The sequence below is a fragment of the Argopecten irradians genome, chromosome 2 (genome assembly GCF_041381155.1).
Source record: "Argopecten irradians isolate NY chromosome 2, Ai_NY, whole genome shotgun sequence".
In the NCBI taxonomy this organism is placed as follows: Eukaryota; Metazoa; Mollusca; class Bivalvia; order Pectinida; family Pectinidae; genus Argopecten; species Argopecten irradians.
The window spans coordinates 72,323,147-72,351,067 of NC_091135.1; the positions used below are offsets into that span (position 1 = coordinate 72,323,147).

Sequence of the window (27,921 nt, forward strand, 5' to 3'; positions counted from 1 at the left end):
ATCAATTGGTACCATAAACGTATATCAATTAGTACCATAAACGTATATCAATTGGTACCATAAACGTATATCAATTGGTACCATAAACGTATATCAATTAGTACCATAAACGTATATCAATTAGTACCATAAACGTATATCAATTAGTACCATAAACGTATATCAATTAGTACCATAAACGTATATCAATTAGTACCATAAACGTATATCAATTAGTACCATAAACGTATATCAATTAGTACCATAAACGTATATCAATTGGTACCATAAACGTATATCAATTAGTATCATAATTGGTACCAATTGGTACCATAAACGTATATCAATTAGTACCATAAACGTATATCAATTAGTACCATAAACGTATATCAATTAGTACCATAAACGTATATCAATTAGTACCCATAAACGTATATCAATTAGTACCATAAACGTATATCAATTAGTACCATAAACGTATATCAATTAGTACCATAAACGTATATCAATTAGTACCATAAACGTATATCAATTAGTACCATAAACGTATATCAATTAGTACCATAAACGTATATCAATTAGTACCATAAACGTATATCAATTAGTACCATAAACGTATATCAATTGGTACCATAAACGTATATCAATTAGTACCATAAACGTATATCAATTAGTACCATAAACGTATATCAATTAGTACCATAAACGTATATCAATTAGTACCATAAACGTATATCAATTGGTACCATAAACGTATATCAATTAGTACCATAAACGTATATCAATTAGTACCATAAACGTATATCAATTAGTACCATAAACGTATATCAATTGGTACCATAAACGTATATCAATTGGTACCATAAACGTATATCAATTGGTACCATAAACGTATATCAATTAGTACCATAAACATATATCAATTGGTACCATAAACGTATATCAATTAGTACCATAAACGTATATCAATTAGTACCATAAACGTATATCAATTAGTACCATAAACGTATATCAATTAGTACCATAAACGTATATCAATTAGTACCATAAACGTATATCAATTGGTACCATAAACGTATATCAATTAGTACCATAAACGTATATCAATTAGTACCATAAACGTATATCAATTGGTACCATAAACGTATATCAATTGGTACCATAAACGTATATCAATTGGTACCATAAACGTATATCAATTAGTACCATAAACGTATATCAATTAAGTACCATAAACGTATATCAATTAGTACCATAAATGTATATCAATTAGTACCATAAACGTATATCAATTAGTACCATAAACGTATATCAATTAGTACCATAAACGTATATCAATTAGTACCATAAACGTATATCAATTAGTACCATAAACGTATATCAATTAGTACCATAAACGTATATCAATTAGTACCATAAACGTAATATCAATTAGTACCATAAACGTATATCAATTAGTACCATAAACGTATATATTAATTAAAGTACCATAAACGTATATCAATTAGTACCATAAATGTATATCAATTGGTACCATAAACGTAATATCAATTAGTACCATAAACGTATATTAATTAGTACCATAAACGTATGTCAATTTGTACCATAAACGTATGTCAATTTGTACCATAAATGTATATCAAAGTACCGATACTATCAAACAAAGTTTTCACTATTTTAGTATAACCATGGTGACCAGGGGGCAGTATATCAATGAAATGACTATCTCTGCTGCTTTGTGTATCTTGAAGGAGTTAGAGAAAAGTGGTTTGACTGGAGAGTTCTTTTTGGTGCTTTTAATGGTAAGGCAAATGGAATGCACTTTTAATGGTAGGGCGAATGGAACACACTTTTAATGATAGGGCGAATGGAACACACTTTTAATGGTAGGGCAAATGGAATACAATTTTAATGATAAGGCGAATGGAACACACTTTTAATGGTAGGCCAAATGGAGTACACTTTTAATGGTAGGGCGAATGGAACACACTTTTAATGGTAGGGCGAATGGAACACACTTTTAATGGTAGGGCGAATGGAATGCACTTTTAATGGTAGGCCAAATTGAACACACTTTTAATGGTAGGGCGAATGGAACACACTTTTAATGGTAGGGCGACTGCAACATACTTTTAATGGTAGGCCAAATAGAACACACTTTTAATGGTAGGCCAAATGGAACACACTTTTAATGGTAGGGTTATTGGAACGCGCTTTTAATGGTAGGATGAATAGAATGCACCTTTAATGGTAGTATAAATGGAATGAAATTGAAACTGAAACTGAACACTTTTTGTAACAATTGTTGGGTCCATAACGGTACAGCCCCTGCTCGGCACTAAATCCCACTCATAATTGATCCAGTCTTTTGGAACAAAATCCACATTTCAACAACTTGGTATTTTCAAACTAACTTTGCCTCAAATCTTTTTCTATAAAGAAAATTTTCAGTATTAGGGGTCTAATGGGGAAAAAACTGAATCATTAATGATACTTGATTGTAATTTTGTATTCAGGAGTTGACAGAAATCATCAATAGAGAGATTCATGGTGATGTTGGTGAGATTACAACAAGGGGGGGACAAGAACTCATGGAGGCTGAAATAAGAGAAAAGCAGATGATAGATAACTTTCACCGGAAAGTGTCCGTCCTCAATCTGCTAGCTGCTATCTGTGATGAAATTGGACCGTCATGTCTGAAAAATACACAACAAACACTCAAATTTGTACAGGTCAGTACTTAATGGTTGTTTTAGAGTCTAATAGGTAGACATCTTCATCTTATCATGGTTACTTTTTTAAAGTCAATACCTCTATGTTAATGAGATATTTACGTTGTTAACGTTAATACCAATATGTTAATGAGATATTTACGTTGTTAACGTTAATACCAATATGTAAATGAGGTATTTACATTGTTAACGTTAATGCCAATATGTAAATGAGGTATTTACATTGTTAACGTTAATACCAATATGTTAATGAGATATTTACGTTGTTAACGTTAATACCAATATGTTAATGAGATATTTACGTTGTTAACGTTAATACCAATATGTTAATGAGATATTTACATTGTTAACGTTAATACCAATATGTAAATGAGGTATTTACATTGTTAACGTTAATGCCAATATGTAAATGAGGTATTTACGTTGTTAACGTTAATACCAATATGTTAATGAGGTATTTACATTGTTAACGTTAATACCAATATGTTAATGAGGTATTTACGTCGTTAACGTTAATACCAATATGTAAATGAGGTATTTACGTCGTTAACGTTAATGCCAATATGTTAATGAGATATTTACGTCGTTAACGTTAATACCAATATGTTAATGAGATATTTACATTGTTAACGTTAATACCAATATGTAAATGAGGAATTTACATTGTTAACGTTAATGCCAATATGTTAATGAGGTATTTACGTCGTTAACGTTAATACCAATATGTAAATGAGGTATTTACGTCGTTAACGTTAATACCAATATGTTAATGAGGTATTTACATTGTTATAGTTAATACCAATATGTAAATGAGGTATTTACATTGTTAACGTTAATACCAATATGTAAATGAGGTATTTACATTGTTAACGTTAATACCAATATGTCAATGAGATATTTACGTTGTTAACGTTAATACCAATATGTCAATGAGATATTTACGTCATTAACGTTAATACCAATATGTTAATGAGGTATTTACGTCATTAACGTTAATGCCAATATGTTAATGAGGTATTTACGTCGTTAACGTTAATGCCAATATGTGAATGAGGTATTTACGTCGTTAACGTTAATACCAATATGTTAATGAGGTATTTATGTTGTTAACGTTAATACCAATATGTAAATGAGGTATTTACGTTGTTAAGGTTAATACCAATATGTAAATGAGGTATTTACATTGTTAACGTTAATACCAATATGTTAATGAGGTATTTACATTGTTAACGTTAATACCAATATGTAAATGAGATATTTACCTTGTTAAGGTTAATACCAATATGTAAATGAGGTATTTACATTGTTAACGTTAATACCAATATGTTAATGAGGTATTTACATTGTTAACGTTAATACCAATATGTTAATGAGGTATTTATGTCGTTAACGTTAATACCAATATGTAATGAGATATTTACATTGTTAAGGTTAATACCAATATGTTGATAAGGTATTTTACGTTGTTAAAGTTAATACCAATATGTTACTAAGGTATTTACGTTGTTAAAGTTAATGCCAATATGTTAATGAGGTATTTACGGTTAACGTTAATACCAATATGTTAATAAGGTATTTACGTTGTTAAGTTAATACCAATATGTTAATAAGGTATTTACGTTGTTAAAGTTAATACCAATATGTTAATGAGGTATTTACGTCGTTAACGTTAATGCCAATATGTTAATGAGGTATTTACGTCGTTAACGTTAATACCAATATGTTAATGAGGTATTTACATTGTTAACGTTAATACCAATATGTTAATGAGATATTTACGTCGTTAACGTTAATACCAATATGTTAATGAGGTATTTACATTGTTAACGTTAATGCCAATATGTTAATGAGATATTTACGTCGTTAACGTTAATACCAATATGTTAATGAGATATTTACGTCGTTAACGTTAATACCAATATGTAAATGAGATATTTACGTCGTTAACGTTAATACCAATATGTGAGGTAATAACGTTAATACCAAATGTTATTGATATTTTACGTCGTTAACGTTAATACCAATATGTGAATGAGATATTTACGTCGTTAACGTTAATACCAATATGTAAATGAGATATTTACGTCGTTAACGTTAATGCCAATATGTTATTGAGGTATTTACGTCGTTAACGTTAATACCAATATGTTAATGAGGTATTTACGTCGTTAACGTTAATACCAATATGTGAATGAGATATTTACGTCGTTAACGTTAATACCAATATGTTGAATGAGATATTTACATTGTTAACGTTAATACCAATATGTTAAATTGACGGTATTTACATTGTTAACGTTAATACCAATATGTAATGAGATATTTACGTCGTTAACGTTAATACCAATATGTAAATGAGGTATTTACGTCGTTAACGTTAATACCAATATGTTAATGAGGTATTTACGTCGTTAACGTTAATACCAATATGTGAATGAGGTATTTACATCGTTAACGTTTAATACCAATATGTAAATGAGATATTTACATTGTTAACGTTAATACCAATATGTCAATGAGGTATTTACGTCGTTAACGTTAATACCAATATGTTAAATGAGGTCGTTAACGTGAATACCAATATTATGACTATTGTTTAACGTTAATGTTAATACCAATATGTTAATGAGGTATTTACATGTCGTTAACGTTAATACCAATATGTAAATGAGGTATTTACATTGTTAACGTTAATACCAATATGTTAATGAGGTATTTACATTGTTAACGTTAATACCAATATGTAAATGAGGTATTTACATTGTTAACGTTAATACCAATATGTTAAATGAGGTATTTACGTTGTTAACGTTAATACCAATATGTAAATGAGGTATTTACATGTGTTAACGTTAATACCAATATGTTAAATGAGGTATTTACATTGTTAACGTTAATACCAATATGTTATGAGGTATTTACGTTGTTAACGTTAATACCAATATGTTAATGAGGTATTTACGTTGTTATAGTTAATACCAATATGTTAATGAGGTATTTACGTTGTTAACGTTAATACCAATATGTTAATGAGGTATTTACGTCGTTAACGTTAATACCAATATGTTAATGAGGTATTTACATTGTTAACGTTAATACCAATATGTTAATGAGATATTTACGTCGTTAACGTTAATACCAATATGTTAATGAGGTATTTACGTCGTTAACGTTAATACCAATATGTTAATGAGATATTTACGTCGTTAACGTTAATACCAATATGTTAATGAGATATTTACGTCGTTAACGTTAATACCAATATGTAAATGAGATATTTACATTGTTAACGTTAATACCAATATGTAAATGAGATATTTACGTCGTTAACGTTAATACCAATATGTTAATGAGGTATTTACGTCGTTAACGTTAATACCAATATGTAAATGAGATATTTACGTCGTTAACGTTAATGCCAATATGTCAATGAGATATTTACGTCGTTAACGTTAATACCAATATGTTATTGAGGTATTTACGTTGTTAACGTTAATACCAATATGTGAATGAGATATTTACGTTGTTATAGTTAATACCAATATGTTATTGAGGTATTTACGTTGTTAACGTTAATACCAATATGTTATATTGAGGTATTTACGTTGTTAACGTTAATACCAATATGTGAATGAGGTATTTACGTCGTTAACGTTAATACCAATATGTGAATGAGATATTTACGTTGTTATTAGTTAATACCAATATGTTAATGAGGTATTTACGTTTTTAACGTTAATACCAATATGTAAATGAGATATTTACGTTGTTAACGTTAATGCCAATATGTAAATGAGATATTTACGTCATTAACATTAATGCAATATGTGAATGAGATATTTACGTTGTTAACGTTAATACCAATATGTTAATGAGGTATTTACGTCGTTAACGTTAATACCAATATGTTAATGAGATATTTACGTCGTTAACGTTAATACCAATATGTAAATGAGATATTTACGTCGTTAACGTTAATACCAATATGTTAATGAGATATTTACATTGTTAACGTTAATACCAATATGTTAATGAGATATTTACGTCGTTAACGTTAATGCCAATATGTGAATGAGATATTTACGTTGTTAACGTTAATACCAATATGTTAATGAGATATTTACGTCGTTAACGTTAATACCAATATGTTAATGAGATATTTACGTTGTTAACGTTAATGCCAATATGTTAATGAGGTATTTACGTTGTTAAGGTTAATACCAATATGTTAATGAGATATTTACGTCGTTAACGTTAATACCAATATGTTAATGAGATATTTACGTCGTTAACGTTAATACCAATATGTTAATGAGATATTTACGTTGTTAACGTTAATGCCAATATGTGAATGAGATATTTACGTCGTTAACGTTAATACCAATATGTTAATGAGATATTTACGTCGTTAACGTTAATGCCAATATGTCAATGAGATATTTACATTGTTAACGTTAATGCCAATATGTTAATGAGATATTTACGTCGTTAACGTTAATACCAATATGTTAATGAGATATTTACGTCGTTAACGTTAATGCCAATATGTTAATGAGATATTTACGTCGTTAACGTTAATACCAATATGTTAATGAGATATTTACGTCGTTAACGTTAATACCAATATGTTAATGAGATATTTACGTCGTTAACGTTAATGCCAATATGTTAATGAGATATTTACGTCGTTAACGTTAATGCCAATATGTTAATGAGATATTTACGTCGTTAACGTTAATACCAATATGTTAATGAGATATTTACGTCGTTAACGTTAATACCAATATGTTAATGAGATATTTACGTCGTTAACGTTAATACCAATATGTGAATGAGATATTTACGTCGTTAACGTTAATGCCAATATGTGAATGAGATATTTACGTCGTTAACGTTAATACCAATATGTTAATGAGATATTTACGTCGTTAACGTTAATACCAATATGTAAATGAGATATTTACGTTGTTAACGTTAATACCAATATGTTAATGAGATATTTACGTCGTTAACGTTAATGCCAATATGTTAATGAGATATTTACGTCGTTAACGTTAATACCAATATGTTAATGAGATATTTACGTCGTTAACGTTAATACCAATATGTGAATGAGATATTTACGTCGTTAACGTTAATGCCAATATGTGAATGAGATATTTACATTGTTAACGTTAATGCCAATATGTTAATGAGATATTTACGTCGTTAACGTTAATACCAATATGTTAATGAGATATTTACGTCGTTAACGTTAATACCAATATGTTAATGAGATATTTTACGTTCGTTAACGTTAATACCAATATGTTAATGAGATATTTACGTCGTTAACGTTAATACCATAATTTAATGAGATATTTACGTCGTTTACGTTAATGCCATGTGAGATGAGATATTACGTCGTTAACGTTATATACCAATATGTTAATGAGATATTTACGTCGTTAACGTTAATACCAATATGTAAATGAGATATTTACGTCGTTAACGTTAATACCAATATGTAATGAGATATTTACGTCGTTAACGTTAATGCCAATATGTGAATGAGATATTTACGTTCGTTAACGTTAATACCAATATGTTAATGAGATATTTACGTCGTTAACGTTAATACCAATATGTTAATGAGATATTTACGTCGTTAAGCGTTAATGCCAATATGTTAATGAGATATTTACGTCATTTAACGTTAATGCCAATATGTTAAATGAGATATTTACGTTGTTAACGTTAATACCAATATGTTAATGAGATATATTTACGTCGTTAACGTTAATACCAATATGTGAATGAGATATTTACGTCGTTAACGTTAATACCAATATGTAATGAGTGTTAACGTTAATGCCAATATGAATGAGAATATTTACGTCGTTCGTTAATGCCAATATGTAATGAGATATTTACGTCTTAAATAATGCCAAATTAATGAGATATTTACGTCCAATATTAAGAGATATTTACATTGTTAAGTAATGCCAATATGTTAATGAGATATTTACGTCTTTAACGTTAATGCCAATATGTTAATGAGATATTTACGTCATTAACGTTAATGCCAATATGTCAATGAGATATTTACGTTGTTAACGTTAATACCAATATGTTATTGAGGTATTTACGATGTTATAGTTAATACCAATATGTGAATGAGATATTTACGTCGTTAACGTTAATACCAATATGTAAATGAGATATTTACGTCGTTAACGTTAATGCCAATATGTATAATGAGATATTTACGTATGTTATATGTTATGTTAATACCAATATGTTATTTGAGATATTTACGATGTTAAGTTAATACCAATATGTGAATGAGATATTTACGTCGTTAACGTTAATACCAATATGTAAATGAGATATTTACGTCGTTAACGTTAATGCCAATATGTCAATGAGATATTTACGTTGTTATAGTTAATACCAATATTGAATGAGATATTTACATGTGTTAACGTTAATACCAATATGTAAATGAGATATTTACATTGTTAACGTTAATGCCAATATGTTAATGAGGTATTTTCATTGTTAACGTTAATGCCAATATGTCAATGAGATATTTACGTCGTTAACGTTAATGCCAATATGTTAATGAGATATTTACATTGTTAACGTTAATGCCAATATGTCAATGAGATATTTACGTCGTTAACGTTAATGCCAATATGTCAATGAGATATTTACATTGTTAACGTTAATGCCAATATGTCAATGAGATATTTACGTTGTTAACGTTAATACCAATATGTTAAATGAGATATTTACGTTGTTAACGTTAATACCAATATGTTAATGAGGATATTTACATTGTTAACGTTAATGCCAATATGTAAATGAGATAATTAATACAATTGTTAGATTTTACTTACTAATACCAATATGTTAATGAGGTATTTACATTGTTAACGTTAATACCAATATGTAAATGAGGTATTTACATTGTTAACGTTAATACCAATATGTAAATGAGGTATTTACGTCGTTACGTTGATACCAATATGTAAATGAGGTATTTTACATTGTTAACGTTAATACCAATATGTAAATGAGGTATTTACGTTGTTAATGTTAATACCAATATGTAAATGAGGTATTTACGTCGTTAACGTTAATACCAATATGTAAATGAGGTATTTACATTGTTAACGTTCATACCAATATGTTAATGAGGTTTTTACGTCTTTAAGGTTAATACCAATATGTAAATGAGGTATTTACGTCGTTAACGTTAATACCAATATGTAAATGAGGTATTTACATTGTTAACGTTCATAACCAATATGTTAATGAGGTTTTTACATCTTTAACGTTAATACCAATATGTAAATGAAATGCCTGGACCCAAAAGTCCCATATTAAGGGGAGGTAAACCTTAAATAGCCATAGCTGTCAACAGGACATAAAATCAGTAACTAGATAGGTGGGACACTAGATAGATAAGGATCAAATGAAATGCCTGGACCCAAAAGTCCCATATTCAGGGGAGGTAAACCTTAAATAGCCATAGCTGTCAACAGGACATAAAATCAGTAACTAGATAGGTGGGACACTAGATAGATAAGGATCAAATGAAATGCCTGGACCCAAAAGTCCCATATTCAGGGGAGGTAAACCTTAAATAGCCATAGCTGTCAAAAGGAACATAAAATCAGTAACTAGATAGGTGGGACACTAGATAGATAAGGATCAAAGGAAATGCCTGGACCCAAAAGTCCCATATTCAGGGGAGGTAAACCTTAAATAACCATAGCTGTCAACATAATATAAAATCAGTTACTAGATAGGTGGGACACTAGATAGATAAGGATCAAACGAAATGCCTGGACCCAAAAGTCCCATATTAAGGGGAGGTAAACCTTAAATAGCCATAGCTGTCAACAGGACATAAAATCAGTAACTAGATAGGTGGGACACTAGATAGATAAGGATCAAATGAAATGCCTGGACCCAAAAGTCCCATATTCAGGGGAGGTAAACCTTAAATAGCCATAGCTGTCAACATAATATAAAATCAGTAACTAGATAGGTGGGACACTAGATAGATAAGGATCAAACGAAATGCCTGGACCCAAAAGTCCCATATTAAGGGGAGGTAAACCTTAAATAGCCATAGCTGTCAACAGGACATAAAATCAGTAACTAGATAGGTGGGACACTAGATAGATAAGGATCAAATGAAATGCCTGGACCCAAAAGTCCCATATTAAGGGGAGGTAAACCTTAAATAGCCATAGCTGTCAACATAATATAAAATCAGTAACTAGATAGGTGGGACACTAGATAGATAAGGATCAAACGAAATGCCTGGACCCAAAAGTCCCATATTCAGGGGAGGTAAACCTTAAATAGCCATAGCTGTCAACATAACATAAAATCAGTAACTAGATAGGTGGGACACTAGATAGATAAGGATCAAATGAAATGCCTGGACCCAAAAGTCCCATATTAAGGGGAGGTAAACCTTAAATAGCCATAGCTGTCAACATAATATAAAATCAGTAACTAGATAGGTGGGACACTAGATAGATAAGGATCAAACGTAATGCCTGGACCCAAAAGTCCCATATTCAGGGGAGGTAAACTTTAAATAGCCATAGCTGTCAACATAATATAAAATCAGTAACTAGATAGGTGGGACACTAGATAGATAAGGATCAAATGAAATGCCTGGACCCAAAAGTCCCAATATATTAAGGGGTAAGGGGGTAAACCTTAAATAGCCATAGCTGTCAACAGGACAACAGGACATAAAATCAGTAACTAGATAGGTGGGACACTAGATAGATAAGGATCAAATGAAATGTCTGGACCCAAAAGTCCTATATTAAAGGGAGGTAAACCTTAAATAGCCATAGCTGTCAACAGGACATAAAATCAGTAACTAGATAGGTGGGACACTAGATAGATAAGGATCAAATGAAATGCCTGGACCCAAAAGTCCCATATTCAGGGGAGGTAAACCTTAAATAGCCATAGCTGTCAACATAATATAAAATCAGTAACTAGATAGGTGGGACACTAGATAGATAAGGATCAAATGAAATGTCTGGACCCAAAAGTCCCATATTAAGGGGAGGTAAACCTTAAAGCTGACAATGCAAGTTAAAAAGTTTTAAATTGAGATTAAAAAAAAATTAAGTAACTTGTATTTCAAGAATCGTTTATGAAACAACCCCCATTCGAGGTCAGCCATTTTATTTTTCGCTCTGTGTGTAACCGGTGCTCTCACCGACCCCTATATAAAGCGCGTGAATCGACACACGTGCGCTCAGTCTATACACGTACATACACACCTGGCAGTTGTCCAGTGTGTATCACCTACCATTACGTAAACAAAACACTTACCTATACAGGTATGTGGGGCTTGTTTGGCAACAAAATACATCACAACCTCTAAGCTCTCATTTACATGTTTGTCAAAATAAAATTTCCACACCAATGAATAGAAATCCAAATGATTAACCGTCCACATATCTCCACGTATATTATCGTAACCGATGTACTCGACTGGCCATGTGCACGTGACTACCTGTCCCGAACAAGCGACAACTACTGTACCAAGGACACACACGTGTCGGTGTACGTGTAAAACCTAGTGCATATTGAAGTGTTTCATTAGCTCGTTTTGGATATTATTTGGGATTTAGCTGACAATACATTCATGTATTATTTCAATGAAACCTTGTCAGGTGAGTGCAGTGTTTATTTTCAGTTTGACATTGTTATTTGAAATATCGGGGCATGTCTATACGAGACAAGTTATGCTTGAAATGACGCACGTGTGTCTAGTTCCGTGCTTTATATAGGGGGTTGGCCAGTGAAGGTAACTAAGCAGAGCAAAAATAAAAATGGCTGCCACTTCCTTGGATACGACACTGCCTTAACTGGGGAATGTCTCAGAAACAATTTTCCAAAAAAAAAAAAAAAAAATTAATTTTTTTTTTTTAAATTTCCAATGCATGCTTTTTAAAGATGCTCCACCGCTGACAAATGGTATTTTTTCACTATCAAAAACACGAGCAGACGATTTAGTATTTTTCTTCAGTTACAAAAGTTACTTACTTTACACCATTACCACCACTGGAAAGTTTGAGCTTCTAATTTTACTTCAAGTTAAAGTTACAAAAAATGATTAATTGCATCCCGAAAAAATTCCGTGGCACTATATCCTATATGGAATTAAGTACTGATTGCGCATGTACTAAGGGCAAAATAAATTATTTTATATTATTTTTTGTGTTAATTAACCATATATTTACACGATTAAACACGAATTATTGTTCAAGTGATTAATATCATTTATGCTCTATCGGCGGTGGAGCATCTTTAACTTGCATTGTCAGCTTTAAATAGCCATAGCTGTCAACAGGACATAAAATCAGTAACTAGATAGGTGGGACACTAGATAGATAAGGATCAAATGAAATGCATGGACCCAAAAGTCCCATATTCAGGGGAGGTAAACCTTAAATAGCCATAGCTGTCAACAGGACATAAAATCAGTAACTAGATAGGTGGGACACTAGATAGATAAGGATCAAATGAAATGCCTGGACCCAAAAGTCCTATATTAAGGGGAGGTAAACCTTAAATAGCCATAGCTGTCAACAGGACATAAAATCAGTAACTAGATAGGTGGGACACTAGAAGGATAAGGATCAAATGAAATGCCTGGACCCAAAAGTCCCATATTAAGGGGAGGTAAACCTTAAATAGCCATAGCTGTCAACAGGACATAAAATCAGTAACTAGATAGGTGGGACACTAGAAGGATAAGGATCAAACGAAATGCCTGGACCCAAAAGTCCCATATTCAGGGGAGGTAAACCTTAAATAGCCATAGCTGTCAACAGGACATAAAATCAGTAACTAGATAGGTGGGACACTAGATAGATAAGGATCAAATGAAATGCCTGGACCCAAAAGTCCCATATTCAGGGGAGGTAAACCTTAAATAGCCATAGCTGTCAACAGGACATAAAATCAGTAACTAGATAGGTGGGACACTAGATAGATAAGGATCAAACGAAATGCCTGGACCCAAAAGTCCCATATTAAGGGGAGGTAAACCTTAAATAGCCATAGCTGTCAACAGGACATAAAATCAGTAACTAGATAGGTGGGACACTAGATAGATAAGGATCAAATGAAATGCCTGGACCCAAAAGTCCCATATTAAGGGGAGGTAAACCTTAAATAGCCATAGCTGTCAACATAATATAAAATCAGTAACTAGATAGGTGGGACACTAGATAGATAAGGATCAAATGAAATGCCTGGACCCAAAAGTCCCATATTAAGGGGAGGTAAACCTTAAATAGCCATAGCTGTCAACAGGACATAAAATCAGTAACTAGATAGGTGGGACACTAGATAGATAAGGATCAAACGAAATGCCTGGACCCAAAAGTCCCATATTAAGGGGAGGTAAACCTTAAATAGCCATAGCTGTCAACAGGACATAAAATCAGTAACTAGATAGGTGGGACACTAGATAGATAAGGATCAAATGAAATGCCTGGACCCAAAAGTCCCATATTAAGGGGAGGTAAACCTTAAATAGCCATAGCTGTCAACAGGACATAAAATCAGTAACTAGATAGGTGGGACACTAGATAGATAAGGATCAAATGAAATGCCTGGACCCAAAAGTCCCATATTCAGGGGAGGTAAACCTTAAATAGCCATAGCTGTCAACAGGACATAAAATCAGTAACTAGATAGGTGGGACACTAGATAGATAAGGATCAAATGAAATGCCTGGACCCAAAAGTCCCATATTAAGGGGAGGTAAACCTTAAATAGCCATAGCTGTCAACATAACATAAAATCAGTAACTAGATAGGTGGGACACTAGATAGATAAGGATCAAATGAAATGCCTGGACCCAAAAGTCCCATATTAAGGGGAGGTAAACCTTAAATAGCCATAGCTGTCAACATAATATAAAATCAGTAACTAGATAGGTGGGACACTAGATAGATAAGGATCAAATGAAATGCCTGGACCCAAAAGTCCCATATTAAGGGGAGGTAAACCTTAAATAACCATAGCTGTCAACAGGACATAAAATCAGTAACTAGATAGGTGGGACACTAGATAGATAAGGATCAAATGAAATGTCTGGACCCAAAAGTCCTATATTCAGGGGAGGTAAACCTTAAATAGCCATAGCTGTCAACAGGACATAAAATCAGTAACTAGATAGGTGGGACACTAGAAGGATAAGGATCAAATGAAATGCCTGGACCCAAAAGTCCCATATTAAGGGGAGGTAAACCTTAAATAGCCATAGCTGTCAACATAATATAAAATCAGTAACTAGATAGGTGGGACACTAGATAGATAAGGATCAAACGTAATGCCTGGACCCAAAAGTCCCATATTAAGGGGAGGTAAACCTTAAATAACCATAGCTGTCAACAGGACATAAAATCAGTAACTAGATAGGTGGGACACTAGATAGATAAGGATCAAATGAAATGCCTGGACCCAAAAGTCCCATATTAAGGGGAGGTAAACCTTAAATAGCCATAGCTGTCAAAAGAACATAAAATCAGTAACTAGATAGGTGGGACACTAGATAGATAAGGATCAAATGAAATGCCTGGACCCAAAAGTCCCATATTCAGGGGAGGTAAACTTTAAATAGCCATAGCTGTCAACAGGACATAAAATCAGTAACTAGATAGGTGGGACACTAGATAGATAAGGATCAAATGAAATGCCTGGACCCAAAAGTCCCATATTCAGGGGAGGTAAACCTTAAATAGCCATAGCTGTCAACAGGACATAAAATCAGTAACTAGATAGGTGGGACACTAGATAGATAAGGATCAAATGAAATGCCTGGACCCAAAAGTCCCATATTAAGGGGAGGTAAACCTTAAATAGCCATAGCTGTCAAAAGAACATAAAATCAGTAACTAGATAGGTGGGACACTAGATAGATAAGGATCAAAGGAAATGCCTGGACCCAAAAGTCCCATATTCAGGGGAGGTAAACCTTAAATAGCCATAGCTGTCAACAGGACATAAAATCAGTAACTAGATAGGTGGGACACTAGATAGAACAAGTCTTAAGGTAATGGCAGGTGGATTTGGAGATTGAACATTGTGTTTTAGGCGACACTGGAGAGAGGAGTACAGGTGTGTAAGAATACTGACGATGAGGTTCTGGGAGTGTTTGAGGGCGAGACACTCACCATGGCGATGGGCATGCTCACTGCTGTACTTACTGGTACCATAAAGGTATGTACTACAGAATTATATAAGAATTATATTGTTGTAATCAATATTGATAAGTCTACATTGGCCATTGAATTACAAAAGCCATCAATTATCATATTGCATACCCCTGCAACTTTAGTCTTTTGAAATAACACCTGATTTTAGTCAATGAGATTTGTATACCTTATGTCTTCCAATAAGCTCTGGCATGTGATACACATGTATTAAGTGTCATCAAAGAGGCCTTACAAATAAGGCTTACTGCACTGGAGACAAGACAGTGGCTCTAGAGATGTTGATCACTGAAGACTTTATGGAAGTTTTATGGTCCAAGAGGCCTAACAAATAAGGCTTACAAATAAGGCTTACTGCACTGGAGATAAGACAGTATCACTGAAGACTTTATGGAAGTTTTATGGTCCAAGAGGCCTTACAAATAAGCTTCCATTTCGTTTGAAGTCTTCCTTTTTGTATAACATGAAGTTACACACTTGGTCAGTACGTGTATATATGATTCTTAAATTATTTAGTGATCACCTTATTAATTCTCGGTTGAGTGATTTTTGACTTTAGTTCAATTTAACCCAAATATGTATGACAAGCTTTAATGATGAAGAGAAAACTTCTTACATTTCCACAGCATCTTACATATTTTAGTCATCATCAGATGGTGGACTATTCAAATCGCCTTTCATCTGTGGTCCATCATCCATCCTTCCATCCGACCATCTGTCCGTCTGTTAACAATTGTTGTTATCGCTATTTCTCAGAAAGTATTAAAGGGATCTTTCTCAAATTTCATATGTAGTTTCCCCTAGGGCCCTAGTTATGCATATTGCATTTTTAGACAAATCGGTCAACAAGATGGACACCACGCTGCCATCTTAGATTTTGATAGTCGAAGTTTGTTATTGCTATTTCTCAGAAAAATAGTGATGGGAAACAAGTTACACAACTTATGCAAATCACTTTTCGATGGCCCAGATGAAAGCGAGGGGTCTTAGAGTGGGAGGAAACCAGAGTGTCCGGATTAAACCCACATGATCGAGCAGGTGAACCCTGACTTTTTCACGTCGGTGCTGGGGATTGAACCTTGGGGAAGTGAAAGGTGAGTTGCTTAACCACTACACCACCCAATCACCCTCCTTTGGGGGTGGAGGCATTTCTACAGTGTACGTTATTAGTTTTATGTTTTGAACTTGTTTCCTGACTTCAGATTACAGAAGATGACAGAGAATTTATGAAGAAACTGATGCCACTGTTAGAAGATATCAGCTCAAACCATTCTGATGACTCTGTACAGGAGATGGCCACTGACCTCAGAGTTGCTATAGCAACACATGGTGTGATCTGGTCAGAGCTGCTAAAGAGTTCCTCCAAGGCAGAGAAGCTGCCAAAAGTACCAAGCGAAGTATGTATAATGTAATATTTGAATATTAATGTAGATTAAGTTGTTTTACTTCATCAGCTTATAGATTGTTTTGTCTCTACAGGAATCCAAAGTTATTGTAGAATCAAAAGAAGACAATAAACCACTTGTGGAAATAATCAGTGAGACATCTGTAGAATCTCTTCAGAAACTGCAGACTTCTGGTGAGGAAGGACAGCCATGTTCTACCGACGGGGAACCACAACTCCAATCTACTATAAAAACTGGACAGAAGAAAGAAATAGCCACGGAGATGTCGGCACTAGGTCAGGCATTTGAGGAGCTCCATGATCCACTAATTCCTGTCAGAGGTCATGCTCTGATTACAATGAACAAACTCATACAGACCAAAGATCCAGAAGCAATAGAGAAGAGAGAGATTCTCTTGAATGTTTTTAAGGAGAATCTCCATCACCCAGACTCTTACTTGTACTTATCGTCAGTAAATGGATTAGTTTCATTGGTGGACAAGTTTCCAGATGTAGTGATTCCAGTTCTGACAGACGAGTTCCTGTCAGGAAAGACAACTCCCACAGTGCAAGGGGATAGTACCAGAAAAGCTGATGACAGAATTAAAGTCGGAGAATGTTTGGTTCAGACCTCGAGGAAATTAGGTAATGATGGTCCAAAATGGTGACATAAGGATATCGTTATTCATTCACAATTACCCAATCTATATTCTAGGTATTTTAACAGATTAACCATCACAACTTAGTATTGGTATTGCCCCTTGACTTTCGTCCTGGGAAGTATGTTTTTAGCCCACCATCATTAGATGGTGGGCTATTCAAATCGCCTTTCGTCCGTGGTCCGTCGTCCGTCCGTCCTTCCATCCGTCTGTCCGTCCGTCCATCCTTCCATCCGTCTGTCCGTCCGTCCGTCCTTTAACAATTCTTGTTACCGCTATTTCTCAGGAAGTGCTGAACGGATCTTTCTCAAATTTCATATGTAGGTTCCCCTAGGATCCTAGTTGTGCATATTGCATTTTGGGACCGATCGGTCAACAAGATGGCTGACAGGCGGCCATCTTGGATTTTGATAGTTAAAGTTTGTTACCGCTATTTCTCAAAAAGTGCTGAAGGGATTTTTCTCAAATTTCATATACAGGTTCCCCTAGGACCCTTGTTGTGCATATTGCATTTTGGGACCGATCGGTCAACAAGATGGCCGACAGGTGGCCATCTTGGATTTTGATAGTTAAAGTTTTTTACCTCTATTTCTCAAAAAGTACTGAAGGGATCTTTCTCAGATTTCGTATATAGGTTTCCCTAGGGCCCTAGTTGTGCATATTGCATTTTGGGACCGATCGATGAACAAGATGGCCGACATCTTGGATTTTGATAGTTAAAGTTTGGTTACCGCTATTTCTCAGAAAGTGCTGAAGGGATTTTTCTCAAATTTCATATACAGGTTCCCCTAGGACCCTTGTTGTGCATATTGCATTTTGGGACCGATCGGTCAACAAGATGGCCGACAGGTGGCCATCTTGGATTTTAATAGTTAAAGTTTTTTACCTCTATTTCTCAAAAAGTACTGAAGGGATCTTTCTCAGATTTCGTATATAGGTTTCCCTAGGGCCCTAGTTGTGCATATTGCATTTTGGGACCGATCGATGAACAAGATGGCCGACATCTTGGATTTTGATAGTTAAAGTTTGGTTCCGCTATTTCTCAGAAAGTACTGAAGGGATCTTTCTCAGATTTCATATGTGGGTTCCTCTAGGACCCTAGTTGTGCATATCACATTTTGGGACCGATCGGTGCACGAGATGGCCGACAGGCGGCCATCTTGGATTTTGAAAGTTAAAGTTTGTTACCGCAATTTCTCAAAAAGTGCTGAAGGGATCTTTTTCAAATTTCATATACAGGTTCCCCTAGCATCCTAGTTGTGCATATTGTATTTTGGGACCGATCGGTAGACAAGATGGCCGACCAACGGCCATCTTGGATTTTGATAGTTTGTTATCGCTATTTCTCAGAAAGTACTGAAGGGATCTTTCTCAAATTCCATGCATAGGTTCCCCTTGTACCCTAGTTGTGCATAGAACCTTTTAGGACTGATGCATAATGCCTTTCGGGACTGATCGGTAAACAAGATGGCCAACCGGCCGCCATCTTAGATTTCATTGTTGAAGTTTGTTACCACAATTTCTTAGAAAGTACTATAGCGATCTGTCTCAAATTTTATATGTAGTGTGTTTGAAAAAGTTTGAAAAGCAGGGAAAAGATCCCTCTTTCCATTGCCAGACATAGATCATTTTTGGTGGGCACCAAGATCCCTCTGGGATCTCTTGTTATAGTTACTGACAACCTGTATGATCTTATCTAGAAATCTCTTCAACCAGTTGGTTACTAACATGCTAGGCAGCTGTGTTAGCAGTTTCATAAACATCCCTTAACTTTCTATTATAGAAAAGCATTATAAAGTTTAGTAGACAATTTTTAATGCTTTTTAGCCCACCATCATCAGATGGTGGGCTATTCAAATCGCCTTTCGTCCGTGGTCCGTGGTCCGTCCGTCCTTCCGTCCGTCCGTCCGTTAACAAATCTTGTTACCGCTATTTCTCAGAAAGTACTGAAGGGATCATTCTCAAATTTTATATGTAGGTTCCCCTAGGACCCTAGTTGTGCATATTGCATTTTGGGACCGATGGCTAAACAAGATGGCCGACCAGTGGCCATCTTGGATTTTGATAGTTAAAGTTTGTTACCGCTATTTCTCAGAAAGTACTGAAGGGATCTTTCTCAAATTTCATATGTAGGTTTCCCTAGGAGCCTAGTTGTGCATATTGGATTTTGGGACCAATCACTCAACAAGATGGCCGACCGGCGGCCATCTTGGATTTTGATAGTTAAAGTTTGTTACCGCTATTTCTCAGAAAGTACTGAAGGGATCTTTCTCAAATTTTATATGTAGGTTACCCTAGGATCCTAGTTGTGCATATTGCATTTTGGGACCGATCGCTTAACAAGATGGCTGACCAGCGGCCATCTTGGATTTTGATAGTTAAAGTTTGTTACCGCTATTTCTCAGAAATTACTGAAGGGATCTTTCTCAAATTTCATCTGTAGGTTCCCCTAGGACCCTAGTTGTGCATATTGCATTTTGGGACCGATCACTCAACAAGATGGCCGACCGGCGGCCATCTTGGATTTTGATAGTTAAAGTTTGTTACGCTATTTCTCAGAAAGTACTGAAGCAATCTTTCTCAAATTTCGTATGTAGGTTCCCCTAGGACCCTTGTTGTGCATATTGCATTTTTGGACTGATCGCTCAACAAGATGGGCGACTGGCGACCATCTTGGATTTTGATAGTTAAAGTTTGTTGTTTCTCAAATGGCATATGTAGATTCCCCTAGGACCCTAGTTGTGCATATTGCATTTTGGGACCGATCAGTGAATAAGATGGCCGACTGGCGTCCATCTTGGATTTTGATAGTTAAAGTTTGTTACCGCTATATCTCAGAAAGTACTGAAGGGTTGTTTCTCAAATGTCATATGTATGTTCCCCTATGACCCTAGTTGTGCATATTGCATTTTTAGACTGATCGGTCAACAAAATGGACGCCAGACAGCCATCTTGTATTTGGATAGTTATCGCTATTTGTCTGCAATTACTGAAAGGATATCTCTCATATTTCATGCATAGTTTCCCCTTGGGCTTTAGTTGTGCATAGTACCTTTGGGACTGATTGGTAAACAAGATGGCCAACCTGTCGCCATCGTGGATTTCACCGCTGATTCTCAGAGAACAATAAAGCGATTTGTCTTAAATATCATATGTTGTGTATTTGAAAAAGTTTGAAAAGCAGGGAAAAGATCCTTCTTTCCATTGTCAGACATAGATCATTCTATGGTGGGCGCCAAGATCCCTCTGGGATTTCTTGTTATGGTGAATTTTAAGTTAAAGGATGGCCGTAAAACTGGGGCCATGGTCGATTATGTGTTACTATGTATAATGGTGTAAGAAAAAGGAAATACTTTTTTCTCAGTATTTAATGTTCCTCAAATATTTTTAGTATTAGGATATCCATGGATTCATAATACCACATATTAGTGAAGAAATAAATGAATCATTGAATGAGGTTCAGACTTGGCTCTCCTGTTTTGAAGGTAATTTCTCCTATTAATATGTTTTCTGTTGCCACAGGTGACATGTCACCCCGATACCGAGATAAACTATTGATGACATTCCTACAGGGATGTAAACATTCAGATCATCTCATTCGAGCAAGCAGTCTTTCTAATCTGGGCGAGCTTTGTAAAGTTTTAAGATTTTCTCTTGGAAACTTTATTCATTTGGTAAGTTTTTGTTATAGTGTTTCTCTAACACAAAAGCCTATATCTACATTTATGTATATATGTAACCCTGGTGAATACTAGCCACAATATATCTCTCACTGAACCCTGATTGATTGAGCATCTGACTAGAAGGCCAGAGATCCCCAAGTTTGGTTCCTACCATCTGACTAGTAAGCAAGAGATCCTCAAGTTTGGTTCCTACTATCCGACTAGTTAGCCAGAGATCCCCAAGTTTGGTTCCTACCATCTGACTAGTAAGCCAGAGATCCCCAAGTTTGGTTCCTACCATCCGACTAGTAAGCCAGAGATTCACAAGTTTGGTTCCTACCATCCGACTAGTAAGCCAGAGATTCACAAGTTTGGTTCCTACCATCCGACTAGTAAGCCAGAGATTCACAAGTTTGATTCCTACCATCTGACTAGTAAACCAGAGATCCACAAGTTTGGTTCCTACCATCTGACTAGTAAGCCAGAGATCCCCAAGTTTGGTTCCTACTATCCGACTAGTAAGCCAGAGATCCCCAAGTTTGGTTCCTACCATATCTGACTAGTAAGCCAGAGATCCCCAAGTTTAGTTCCTACCATCTGACTAGTAAGCCAGAGATCCTCAAGGTTGGTTCCTACTATCTGACTAGTAAGCCAGAGATCCCCAAATTTGGTTCCTACCATCTGACTAGTAAGCCAGAGATCCCCAAGTTTGGTTCCTACCATCTGACTAGTAAGCCAGAGATCCCCAAGTTTGATTCCTACCATCCGACTAGTAAGCCAGAGATTCACAAGTTTGATTCCTACCATCTGACTAGTAAGCCAGAGATCCCCAAGTTTGGTTCCTACTATCCGACTAGTTAGCCAGAGATTCACAAGTTTGGTTCCTACCATCTGACTAGTAAACCAGAGATCCCAAAGTTTGGTTCCTACCATCTGACTAGTAAGCCAGAGATCCCCAAGTTTGGTTCCTACTATCCGACTAGTAAGCCAGAGATCCCCAAGTTTGGTTCCTACTATCCGACTAGTAAACCAGAGATCCCCAAGTTTGGTTCCTACCATATCTGACTAGTAAGCCAGAGATCCCCAAGTTTGGTTCCTACCATCCGACTAGTAAGCCAGAGATCCCCAAGTTTGGTTCCTACCATCCGACTTGTAAGCCAGAGATCCCCAAGTTTAGTTCCTACCATCTGACTAGTAAGCCAGAGATCCTCAAGGTTGGTTCCTACTATCTGACTAGTAAGCCAGAGATCCTCAAATTTGGTTCCTACCATCTGACTTGTAAGCCAGAGATCCCCAAGTTTGGTTCCTACCATCTGACTAGTAAGCCAGAGATCCCCAAGTTTGGTTCCTACCATCCGACTAGTAAGCCAGAGATCCCCAAGTTTGGTTCCTACCATCCGACTAGTAAGCCAGAGATTCACAAGTTTGATTCCTACCATCTGACTAGTAAACCAGAGATCCACAAGTTTGGTTCCTACCATCTGACTAGTAAGCCAGAGATCCCCAAGTTTGGTTCCTACTATCCGACTAGTAAGCCAGAGATCCCCAAGTTTGGTTCCTACCATCCGACTAGTAAGCCAGAGATCCCCAAGTTTGGTTCCTACCATCTGACTAGTAAGCCAGAGATCCCCAAGTTTGGTTCCTACCATCTGACTAGTAAGCCAGAGATTCCTAAGTTTGGTTCCTACTGTCCGACTAGTAAGCCAGAGATCCCCAAGTTTGGTTCCTACCATCTGACTAGTAAGCCAGAGATCCCCAAGTTTGGTTCCTACCATCCGACTAGTAAGCCAGAGATCCCCAAGTTTGGTTCCTACCATCCGACTAGTAAGCCAGAGATTCACAAGTTTGATTCCTACCATCTGACTAGTAAACCAGAGATCCACAAGTTTGGTTCCTACCATCTGACTACTAAGCCAGAGATCCCCAAGTTTGGTTCCTACCATCCGACTTGTAAGCCAGAGAACCCCAAGTTTGGTTCCTACCATCCGACTAGTAAGCCAGAGATTCACAAGTTTGATTCCTACCATCTGACTAGTAAACCAGAGATCCACAAGTTTGGTTCCTACCATCTGACTGGTAAGCCAGAGATCCTCACGTTTGGTTCCTACTATCTGACTAGTAAGCTAGAGATCCCCAAATTTGGTTCCTACCATCTGACTAGTAAGCCAGAGATTCCTAAGTTTGGTTCCTACTATCCGACTAGTAAGCCAGAGATCCCCAAGTTTGGTTCCTACTATCCGACTAGTAAGCCAGAGATCCCCAAGTTTGGTTCCTACCATCTGACTAGTAAGCCAGAGATCCCCAAGTTTGGTTCCTACCATCCGACTAGTAAGCCAGAGATCCCCACGTTTTGTTCCTACCATCCGACTAGTAAGCCAGAGATCCCCACGTTTGGTTCCTACCATCTGACTACTAAGCCAGAGATCCCCAAGTTTGGTTCCTACCATCCGACTTGTAAGCCAGAGAACCCCAAGTTTGGTTCCTACCATCCGACTAGTAAGCCAGAGATTCACAAGTTTGATTCCTACCATCTGACTAGTAAACCAGAGATCCACAAGTTTGGTTCCTACCATCTGACTGGTAAGCCAGAGATCCTCACGTTTGGTTCCTACTATCTGACTAGTAAGCTAGAGATCCCCAAATTTGGTTCCTACCATCTGACTAGTAAGCCAGAGATCCCCAAGTTTGGTTCCTACCATCTGACTAGTAAGCCAGAGATCCCCAAGTTTGGTTCCTACCATCTGACTAGTAAGCCAGAGATCCCCAAGTTTGGTTCCTACTATCCGACTAGTAAGCCAGAGATCCCCAAGTTTGGTTCCTACTATCCGACTAGTAAGCCAGAGATCCCCAAGTTTGGTTCCTACCATATCTGACTAGTAAGCCAGAGATCCCCAAGTTTGGTTCCTACCATCCGACTAGTAAGCCAGAGATCCCCACGTTTTGTTCCTACCATGCGACTAGTAAGCCAGAGATCCCCACGTTTGGTTCCTACCATCCGACTAGTAAGCCAGAGATCCCCAAGTTTGGTTCCTACCATCCGACTAGTAAGCCAGAGATTCACAAGTTTGATTCCTACCATCCGACTAGTAAACCAGAGATCCACAAGTTTGGTTCCTACCATCTGACTAGTAAGCCAGAGATCCCCAAGTTTGGTTCCTACTATCCAACTAGTAAGCCAGAGATCCCCAAGTTTGGTTCCTACCATCTGACTGGTAAGCCAGAGATCCTCACGTTTGGTTCCTACTATCTGACTAGTAAGCTAGAGATCCCCAAGTTTGGTTCCTACCATCTGACTAGTAAGCCAGAGATCCCCAAGTTTGGTTCCTACCATCTGACTAGTAAGCCAGAGATCCCCAAGTTTGGTTCCTACTATCCGACTAGTAAGCCAGAGATCCCCAAGTTTGGTTCCTACCATATCTGACTAGTAAGCCAGAGATCCCCAAGTTTGGTTCCTACCATCTGACTAGTAAGCCAGAGATCCCCAAGTTTGGTTCCTACCATCCGACTAGTAAGCCAGAGATCCCCAAGTTTGGTTCCTACCATCTGACTAGTAAGCCAGAGATCCCCAAGTTTGGTTCCTACTATCCGACTAGTAAGCCAGAGATCCCCAAGTTTGGTTCCTACTATCCGACTAGTAAGCCAGAGATCCCCAAGTTTGGTTTCTACCATATCTGACTAGTAAGCCAGAGATCCCCAAGTTTTGTTCCTACTATCCGACTAGTAAGCCAGAGATCCCCACGTTTGGTTCCTACCATCCGACTAGTAAGCCAGAGATCCCCAAGTTTGGTTCCTACCATCCGACTTGTAAGCCAGAGATCCCCAAGTTTAGTTCCTACCATCTGACTAGTAAGCCAGAGATCCTCAAGGTTGGTTCCTACTATCTGACTAGTAAGCCAGAGATCCCCAAATTTGGTTCTTATCATCTGACTAGTAAGCCAGAGATCCCCAAGTTTGGTTCCTTCCATCTGACTAGTAAGCCAGAGATCCCCAAGTTTGGTTCCTACCATCTGACTAATAAGCCAGAGATCCCCAAGTTTGGTTCCTACCATCTGACTAGTAAGCCAGAGATCCCCAAGTTTGGTTCCTACCATCTGACTAGTAAGCCAGAGATCCCCAAGTTTGGTTCCTACCACCTGACTAGTAAGCCAGAGATCCCCAAGATTGGTTCCTATCGGAGGCAATGATTACCTGTTACATCGGCACCCATGTATGGACCCTGGAAACCTACTAGATCATGCCCTACAACATTGCTGTTAACCCAGAGAAACTCAAAAACAAGTTATTTCCTTTGAGGGGGAATGCGTAACCCTGGTTAAGACTAGCCGCAATATACCTCTCAAATATAGGGAGTACTTCTCCACAGCTTGATCAGTTAGAAGTCAGACTAGTAAACAAGAGGTTGGAGTTCAATCGCTCGCAGAAGCAGTGACTATGTTATGTGAAAATCATGCACTCACTACACATACAGTATTTGCTTTCTGCAAACCATCGTCAAATGGTGGGATTTGTCAATTTCCCCATGTGTCACCACTATATTCAATATTGAATGATTTGTTTTCAGATCTTTAACTGTGTATGTGCCTTACTGAAGTCTGACCCCAGTGTGGAGGTACGACAGGCCTCTGCCATGATGGTTTGTCTGCAGCTGGAGGGACTGGGAAAGGACACACTCAAGGTATAGTTACAACATATACTTACACAAGTCACTGGGCTCAAGGTATAACTACTGTACTGTGTTACAACATATACTTACACAAGTCACTGGGCTCAAGGTATAACTACTGTACTGTGTTACAACATATACTTACACAAGTCACTGGGCTCAAGGTATAACTACTGTACTGTGTTACAACATATACTTACACAAGTCACTGGGCTCAAGGTATAACTACTGTACTGTGTTACAACATATACTTACACAAGTCACTGGGCTCAAGGTATAACTACTGTACTGTGTTACAACATATACTTACACAAGTCACTGGGCTCAAGGTATAACTACTGTACTGTATTACAACATAAACTTACACAAGTCACTGGGCTCAAGGTATAACTACTGTACTGTGTTACAACATATACCTACACAAGTCACTGGGCTCAAGGTATAACTACTGTACTGTATTACAACATAAACTTACACAAGTCACTGGGTCTACATATACTTACACAAGTCACTGGGCTCAAGGTATAACTACTGTACTGTATTACAACATAAACTTACACAAGTCACTGGGCTCAAGGTATAACTACTGTACTGTGTTACAACATATACCTACACAAGTCACTGGGCTCAAGGTATAACTACTGCACTGTGTTACTAGAGAAGACACAAATTATCTGGCAGGTGAACCCAGACCTATTTACATCCCTGCCAGCAAGGGGTCAAACTCCTGCCAGCTAGGTGCTAATCATGGTGAAAAATATAAAGACAATTATTCAATCAATTTATAATTCTTTATGAAACTTCAAAGTGACATGGTACTCCTTGTTGAGATTTTACAATTATAGCAAAACCTTTGAAACAGTCTAATGCATTATCCATCAATCTAGGAAATCAATCTGGAATTTTTTTTCATCTTCTCCAACGTGACATGATATTCATTATTACAAATATAGCAAAACCCTTGAAAGTCTATGGAAGTTTCCTGTCAAGGCAGTAGAGATAGATGTGTCCCCACTGTATGATCTAAGTGTTCACATGTTTTGTAGGTGCTGGAGTCGGTTATTAGAGATGTATATCGGACACTCCGACGGTGTATGATGACAGAGAAAGATGATGAAGTTAAAATGCAGATCACACTTGCTTTGAATACACTCGACTCCATTACAAGGGAAATCATGTTCCCGAAACAGACAATGGAGAAGAAGATAAGAATTCTCGACACCAGTTAAACTTGGAAATTCCAGAGAACCAGACAAACAAAGTCTTTTCTGCATACATTTGAAGGGTTTTCATGTGCTTTGTTTTAAAATTCCCAATCTACAGTGTAACTGTACTGGTATTTGTTTTTCTTTAAAAAGTGAATTTAAATATGAAGAAACATCTTGGTGCTAAAGAATAAAATAAATGAAAGCAATAACAGTATTTAATGTTTTTTGTTCTTACAGTAAGTTGAACTTTTTCTTCAGATCAACAACAATAAATTTGTCTTTGGAGGAAAACAGTGAACAAAGCTAGTGTTTGTTTGAGTGTGTGAACAAAGCTAGTGTTTGTTTGAGTGTGTGAACAAAGCTAGTGTTTGTTTGAGT

General features: G+C 36.4%; 1 protein-coding gene across 3 annotated transcripts; it reads left to right on the forward strand.

Annotated features, from left to right (window-relative positions):
• The first annotated feature begins 1,661 nt into the window (after positions 1-1,661).
• On the forward strand, positions 1,662-27,752 carry LOC138316384 (transport and Golgi organization protein 6 homolog). 3 transcript variants are annotated; one of them, XM_069258084.1, is made up of 8 exons: positions 1,662-1,781; positions 2,496-2,711; positions 15,849-15,974; positions 17,170-17,364; positions 17,429-17,996; positions 21,533-21,684; positions 26,234-26,347; positions 27,382-27,752. In XM_069258084.1, exons 1-8 carry the CDS (start codon positions 1,668-1,670, stop codon positions 27,562-27,564), a joined length of 1,668 nt encoding a protein of 555 aa, XP_069114185.1. In that variant the 5' UTR covers positions 1,662-1,667; the 3' UTR covers positions 27,565-27,752. The 3 variants fall into 3 exon arrangements, with proteins under 3 accessions (XP_069114185.1, XP_069114186.1, XP_069114187.1); XM_069258085.1 differs by having other exon boundaries at positions 17,447-17,996; XM_069258086.1 differs by lacking the exons at positions 1,662-1,781; positions 2,496-2,711 and adding an exon at positions 11,846-12,412.
• Positions 27,753-27,921: the final 169 nt, after the last annotated feature.

Bases quoted from the DNA above. Each gene is read 5' to 3' on its own strand.
- LOC138316384 (XM_069258084.1), top strand. From the start codon at position 1,668: ATGGTGACCAGGGGGCAGTATATCAATGAAATGACTATCTCTGCTGCT. The intron at 1,782-2,495 runs GTAAGGCAAATG...TTTTGTATTCAG, and splicing joins TCTTTTTGGTGCTTTTAATG to GAGTTGACAGAAATCATCAA. The intron at 17,365-17,428 runs GTATGTATAATG...ATCAGCTTATAG, and splicing joins TGCCAAAAGTACCAAGCGAA to ATTGTTTTGTCTCTACAGGA.